Source organism: Drosophila ficusphila, unplaced genomic scaffold, assembly GCF_018152265.1.
Source record: "Drosophila ficusphila isolate 14025-0441.05 unplaced genomic scaffold, ASM1815226v1 contig_286, whole genome shotgun sequence".
Taxonomy (NCBI): domain Eukaryota; kingdom Metazoa; phylum Arthropoda; class Insecta; order Diptera; family Drosophilidae; genus Drosophila; species Drosophila ficusphila.
The window spans coordinates 4,747,738-4,754,952 of NW_025064189.1; the positions used below are offsets into that span (position 1 = coordinate 4,747,738).

General features: G+C 35.7%; 2 protein-coding genes across 2 annotated transcripts; both read right to left on the reverse strand.

Annotated features, from left to right (window-relative positions):
* Positions 1–152: 152 nt before the first annotated feature.
* Positions 153–906, reverse strand: LOC108100229 (gametocyte-specific factor 1 homolog). Its single transcript, XM_017204007.2, has 2 exons — positions 647–906; positions 153–580 (listed from the first exon to the last, which is right to left on the reverse strand). The coding sequence occupies exons 1-2, from the start codon at positions 839–841 to the stop codon at positions 311–313; spliced, it is 465 nt and encodes a 154-aa protein (XP_017059496.1). The 5' UTR covers positions 842–906; the 3' UTR covers positions 153–310.
* Positions 907–2,828: 1,922 nt separating this feature from the next.
* LOC108100146 lies at positions 2,829–6,176 on the reverse strand. The gene is made up of 7 exons (XM_017203900.1): positions 5,662–6,176; positions 5,473–5,606; positions 4,887–5,143; positions 4,229–4,803; positions 4,013–4,166; positions 3,145–3,358; positions 2,829–3,082 (listed from the first exon to the last, which is right to left on the reverse strand). Exons 1-7 carry the CDS (start codon positions 6,174–6,176, stop codon positions 2,829–2,831), a joined length of 2,103 nt encoding a protein of 700 aa, XP_017059389.1.
* Between the last annotated feature and the right edge of the window lie 1,039 nt (positions 6,177–7,215).

Consider the following 7,215-nt stretch of genomic DNA (forward strand, 5'->3'; position numbering starts at 1 on the left):
GATTTCGCATAACACTGAAAACAGAGATTACAAAATAACAGATTCAACAAAAAATGTTTCAAAATAAATGTTAAGGATCCTGGAAGTTACCATTGGAAAGTAAATTACTTAGCTAAATTCTTTTTTGTGATAATATAACAATGAACTGGCAATTAGCTCTTTTTAATATATATTTTATTTAGTTTTTGTTTATGAATAAAGAGCTAACAGAATGTTTTAATTTAATATGGTAAAAGCATTTGTAGTATGAATATGCATGAAAATGGGATTATAAATTGTTTCAATTATAATGTTTATATGTTCTGGAAAACTACTTCTTTTGTTGAAGCTCCTTAAAACGTCTTTGCTCATTTTCCCGGAAACGTCGGCGGGAAGCCGGTGGTTGACCTTGAGGATTGCGTATCACCAACGACTCCTCGCAATATTTTTGTGGATTGTAGGTGGGGGCTGGTGGTTCGAGATCCCAATCCTCCTCGGTCTCCAGCATAAATTCATTTTCTTTAGGCTTCGCCGGGGGTAACGCATTCGGCAGCTTGTAACGCTCGAAATCCGAACGAGATTGGCATTCACTTACGTGAGTCTGCAAATCAAAATGAATATCCTGTAATACCCCATTTACTTTAATAATGATTTTTTTGGAACTTACCATCATATCGGCCACGGAATACAAGTGGGTTACGTTAAATGGGCAATGTACCATTTCAGTGGATGGAAAATTCCTGGAGCAACGTATTAAATGCACCGCCAAGCGATTTGGCATAATGCGATGAGCTTTGTCATAAGGACAGATAACATGTTTCTCGAAATTCGGACCTGCCACAGCGTAACTCTTCGAAGACATTTTAATTTTTTTGTTTTCTAATTGATTTTTATTTATACAGACTGATTCCTGCCACGTTCCAGATCAGAATGTCAAAAATGTATCGACAAAGATTACATTGCTGATATTTTTTTAAAGGCCTTCTTATACGAGCAAATTCCTCAGCCGTTTGTAATATTTTTAAAGCGCAATAAAGTTACTAAAGTGGTCACGTTTTTTAATCTATTGCTCCCTAAGCTGTTAAAATACCAACTAAACTCCTAACCCGACTTATTGTATAACCAAATTCCTAAGATATTTTAAAGGACATTGCTTTAAGGGAAAATATATCTCACTTTTTTTCAGCTTCTTCGACTTTATTTGGTAAAAATAAATGAATAATAAAATCATAATTTTATGAATTTAAAGTATACTTAAACTATTTATTTTTTTAAGTGCGGCATTCATGCAGAATTTGAATCCTTGTTTCGTTTTGAATGCAAACAAAAAGAGGGACAAGCCAGTCACGGCGAAAGCCAACAAAAAGTATAATAAAATGAAGCAAAACTAATTAAATTATATGAAATAGAAATGTAAACAACAAGCTCGAGCTAAAGCAAAACAAATAAAACACCCATAAATATTTATCACAAAGAATAACAAAACGAAACAATTTCACGGTGGAAAAAACACCAGACTCCGTGAACAAGTGATTTTGAATGTTTGTGAAATTTGGCTAATAATCTGACCAGCGAAATTAGTTTGCCATAAATGCTTAGCAACAAAAAATATTATTTTTTCAATTACGAAAAACTATATTGAGTTTTAATAAATGCAATAATGTGGAATTAAATTTAAATTTAAATTGTTTATTGTAGGGCAATATTTTGTAGCAAATTGAATCCTTATTCTAAAAGTATTATTTATGCATTAGCGATAATTATTCATAAATATTTTAGCAAGATATTATTTAAACAAACTTCCAAAATTTTTTAAAGCAAAGATAGCACAATTAATTTGTTAATCTCGTAACATTTATCTGTCAGTATGCACCTGTTAAATATGTGAAATTCTGGTTGCCTCACCTCCTGTTTGCCACATTTTTCAAAGAAAAACAAAGATACATTAAAAGCCGCTGAAGAGATGGGCAAACAAAAGCTTATTAATTATTATGATTGTTATTAACCTTTGGGTTGTTTATTGCTTAGCACGTCTGGTTTCTGGCTACCTCATCTCACATGGAAAATTCGAATTTTAATTTCCATTCCCATTGAAAATTTTGAAGTGCCCCTAAGCCCCCAATCCTCTTGCTGATTTCGAGGGGATTTTTGTTTTTATATAGAAATGTTTGGGGTCTTTTTCTGTGTGTTTGTGTGTGTGTGTTTGGTTTAGTCTGGCACTTAAAAATGGTTTTATTTATGGGCTTTTATCATTTCAACTTTTCCAGGATTTGTGATATGGCCATAAACAAATAATGCCTAATGTGCATTTACTCATAAACAATGCAAATCAGTATTTACGAAAAGTGATTGAGGGAATCCGGGCTCTTGAATTTATTCACCACATTGCCACTGGTACTTGAGGCCACTCGGTTTCTCGTGATAAATGGCACTATATCCACTATATCCACGATATCGATCCCATCCACCCAAGGCCCCAAGTCCAATTGGACTCTGCATTTGTTGCTTCTTAGTGCGTCAATGAAGACTTTTCAGCTTCTCGATTCGATTGCCATTCAGCCCTGAGTACCAGATACATTTGTCATTTGCCGCTGCCGGCAATTATAAATATTGGGCATGTGTGTGAATATATCATTACTTTATGGAATGTTGTGTCGGGCTGAAGAGTTGTATAAGTTGCAGTACTTGAGAGTATTTACGTTGCCCAATAGAATGGAATTTTCCTAAGTAGTTTGCGAAATTGAACGTATAAATTTAAGTAAAGTATTTCCGAATTTTGAGTACTTCTCTGACTTTTTCAGGAAAGCTGTTGTTAACAAATATCATTTCTTTTTTTTAAATATTTTTATTTATTGTTCAGGGTAAATCCTCCTAAAATTATAATACAAGCTCGGATTGTATACATCGTACATAGGATGTTTCATGATAATATGCTTAAAATGCCAGCGTTCTGCCAAAAGAACTAAAATAGAGATCACATAACCAAATCCCAAAGCCACAAAAGAACTCCAGAACTTCTGAATATTCATGAGAGCCTCCTGTTGAGCAGGAGCCTCTGCAGGCAGATGTTGAATGGCGTCCTTTAGCCACTTGTTAATCAAACCTGAAGGATAGGGAAAATGTATTGGTTTTAAGTTTGTAGTATCCAAGGGGAGAACAATTTACCGCCCTCTGTAAGATGTTGAATGGAGTTATCAACCCGTGGTTTTAGCGGCGAGTTCTTTTCCATTGCCAGCACAACGGGCATATAGACAACGCACTCCTTCATGATATGTAAAGCTGATCCTATTCCGGATCCAGATTCATCCGCAACTCGCAAATACCGCAGATAAAACTCGTTGTCGTAGTAGGCGCACTGGCCTTTAGCTATTCGAGAAGTCTGTGAAGTAAATATAAAAATATATGTTCCATCTTTCAACTTTAAAATACCTTATAAAAACATTTGGAAAAAGAAACCTGTTTTTACAAACTGAATCATTATTTTCTTCAGCCTAATTAATATATTATTAATATTATAAACTCTTGTTTATATTTTTTATACTTCGAAAGTTAGCAGTTAATTCGTTATTGCCATGACCTTATTTTGGACATTTGTAATCAAGTTAGTCTCTGCTTAAGTCTTTAAGTCACCGGAATACGGTTCATATCAACCCAGTTTATTTTGCAGTCATGAAGAATTAATACCTTTAAATTAAAAATGTTGCCAAATACGCTTATCACACTGATAAGATATTTTTTCTTGAAAAACAAGTTGGAACTGGCTTTTGTTTTTCTATCTCATGGTATAAAGTTCATTGCTACGAAATTTGATAATAAATGCCATTATAAATCCGCTAAGAATTGTTTTTAAATCTAGTTAGAACTGATGTTATTCGGACATTTTAAAGTGGTCCTATCAATGTTTTAATTAGTAGTATCTAGTATAAAAAAATATTGATACAGAACATATTTAAAACTAATAAAGAAAATGTTGTGTGTGTTAAATTAGTATTATTATTAAATCAACTATTAAATATTAAATATATGTTCTTACTAGATCTTCGCTTTGTTCGATTATTTCCATCTTATCGCCGACTTTTCGAGCAACTTCATCGCTGGCATCCAGGAAAAATTGTTTGTTTTCGGTAGCTCCTGCAGAAGGTGGTATATGTGATGCCAGTAAGTCCTCCAGTGTGTCAATGGTAACCCTTTAAATATTCAATGATTATAACTATTTTAAGAGTATTACCAAAAGGGATTAGCTTTTCACCTGGCTGCTGGGTTGGCCAAAATGGCAGTGAAGCTGGCCCGATATGTGGCCACCAATAGAATGCAGTAAATCCAATACCAACCAGTTAAAACCCTCAATGGCCAATTTCTGGGCATTCGAGGTAGAGCCACATATAAAAGCATACTATAAGTAAGCAGAATGCAGTTAGTATAATCATCGAAAAGATCCCGAGGTCTTCTGGATTCCTTGGAAATACGATATCGACTAATGGCGATGCGAAAACTAATTCGACGATATATATTTGGATCCATGGCAACTGCGCGATTTCGACGAAGGCAGCGAAAGAATCCCGAGGATACGTTGCTGTTTATGATGGCGTTTAGAAAACTAATGCCATAAAAAACAGTGCCAACCACAAAAAGGGAGAGTAGAATGCCCGCCCACATGCCGCCGCTGAAGGGCAGGATAAATGTTTGCCAGGACATGTCCGTCGAGGATTCCGGGGTGAGAAAGGTCAGGCACTCGAAATTGTGGGGCGAACTAAGCTCCACTAATTGCAGATACACCTGAAACTGGTGCAGGTCCCCAATGGCAAACCGGGCACTGTGGCCAGCCTGTGCAGATTAAAATATTAATAAGTCAACAACAAGCCGGCTTAATGACATATCATTATCATCATATTTTAAAGGGCTCTCACCACCTCCTCTATCAGCATCGAGTCGATGTGCGACTCGTTCTGTCCGTATCCATCTGGATTTCCATACCCATTCTCCAGCTCCCAATCCATATTTTCCGCATTTTCACTTCGGTTGGGTTTGTAGTAAACGGGTTTGAAGTTCAGCGCCTTGCCCAAAGCACTCATAATCTCCACTTCGACTCCTTGGAAGCTGTGTGTCGTATTTACCCACATTGCCATGGGCACGTGCTCGGAAACGGCAACGGGCATCGAGGCTCCTGGTAAGGAATGGATTTAAAAGGATCAGAAGTGGGAAGTTTTGTAAGGGTTTAAGCAACTATAATTTGCTTGAAGCGATTTTATGAGGATTTATTTGGGAATTTATGTTATTAGCATTTTAAGTGTCTTAATAGTATTCTAAAAATGACACAATATTTTATAAGGTATTAAGATTACAAGCAATAAATATTTGTTAAGCTGTTTTATATCTAAATATATAAAAAAATTGGTTTAGATGAGGTTCAAATCATTTGCATTTAAATTTCTTAATAATTCTAGCACTTAGTTCTAGAAATATTAAACAAATATATATTTATTTCTTACTCACCGAATAAATCACTTGTCTTCTCTGCAAATAAAACCTTTCCATTGACACTTTTGCCCAATTCCCAATGAGCAATATTCTTTAAAACCAAAACGCCACTTAGAATGCCGGGAAAAGCAATTGTGGAAATGGTAAATCTACAAATATATTAAAACTCAATTAAATTTATAAAAAATTAAATATGAAACATACTTTTCATCCAACTGTCTTTTGAGAAAAATAGTGCCCACAAAAACGCTCCACAGGTGAATCATATCCCTTTCAAAAAGTCGTGAATCGTGTAGAAAAACAAACTTTTTCTGCATATTCAACGATCGGTTGTCGTAGATAAATCTAAGAAATCGCTGAACCTGCCAGCCATTCAATATGGTGACTATATTTAGTTCACAATCACTGGATTTAATGGCGTTTAAGAAGATCTCTATATTCTTAGGAGGCCTTTGGAGATCCTCACTGGCATTAACGCGCATCACAAAGAAGGGAACCACTTGACGACCCACCGATTCGAAAAATACCCGATCATATATGGGATAATGCAGATCATCCGTGATAACGCCAAAGCATTTCTTAACATTCGCAGTCCAGAGGATTTTTTGTAGCAGTATTTTGAGATGCATTTCATAATCATTTGTTGGGTTTTGAGTGGGAATTTCGGTGGCCATCGCAAGGGATATGCAAATCCCTGTGAGGATTCCCAGCCATCGCATCCTTTCGCCGCCGAACACAAACTGCTGGCCACTCTCCAATCCGGCAGTTCGTTAACCTGTTTACCGGGGAAAGCCCTCGAGTCCTCATTGCATATGCAGATCTAATTAAACTTGGCCGAACTCCGTGAACTGGGAGCCCCCGACTGTCGTCGGCCAGTCAGTCAGTCAGTCAGCCAGTCATTTATCGGGCTCCTCGACCTGATTTACTCGCATTTCAACTTTCAACAACAAGCGGGGTTATCTAATTAAAGTTTGCCCGCCCAGGGGTTAATTAGTTTAACCAGGTAATTTGTTCAAGGTTAGAGGGAATCTCTTTTTGGGTGTGATGTAGTGACATATCCTCAAAAGAGTTCGGGATCATAAAACTCTCATAAAAATGGGAAACAAGAAAAAGGGAAGAAGTACAAACATATAGTTGTAATGACTTTAATCTATTCACATTTTTTATAAAATTTAAATTTGTAATTTTTATCTTAACAAATAATATACGTTTAATTATAAATAACAATAACAAATCAATTGAATACTCTGTTCAAAAAAATGTCCAGTTTTAATTGATTGTGTATTCAAGTTAGATTTTTTTAACAAAGCAACTAATTTTTTATACCAAAGTTAATAAAACATTAGCGATCTTATTTTAATTTTAAAATATTAATAAATATGTTTCCCTATCCGTTTTGCTATCTTTTCCAATACATTTAAAACGTCTAACCAAAGGACCCCTTAATTATTGTCTAGCTTGACCTACTCATCCCCAGAACCTTGATAACTTACTCATTTATCTGCTTAAGCAAAACTACCTTCCTCAAAAATACCCACAAGACCTGAGCCAACGGAAAGTATTCCAATCAATACCCATGCCATCCGGCGATAACCTCTCCAAACCAAATTAAAGAGATGCCAACCAACTCACTCAAGAATCACAATTTGTAAACTAAAACTGGAAGCAGCAATCGGGCGTCATTAAATTTCATTTAATCAGTCTGCCACTGATTGAGATCTATGGCGAAAGTTGTTGTACCGATCCGATGTTGTCACT

Coding starts and splice junctions, on each gene's coding strand:
- LOC108100146 (XM_017203900.1), bottom strand. CDS start 6,176: ATGCGATGGCTGGGAATCCTCACAGGGATTTGCATATCCCTTGCGATG. Junction 4,804..4,886: donor CGATGCTGATAGAGGAGGTG/GTGAGAGCCCTT, acceptor TAATCTGCACAG/GCTGGCCACAGTGCCCGGTT. Junction 3,083..3,144: donor TCAACATCTTACAGAGGGCG/GTAAATTGTTCT, acceptor CCTATCCTTCAG/GTTTGATTAACAAGTGGCTA.
- LOC108100229 (XM_017204007.2), bottom strand. CDS start 841: ATGTCTTCGAAGAGTTACGCTGTGGCAGGTCCGAATTTCGAGAAACAT. Junction 581..646: donor ATTCCGTGGCCGATATGATG/GTAAGTTCCAAA, acceptor TTTGATTTGCAG/ACTCACGTAAGTGAATGCCA.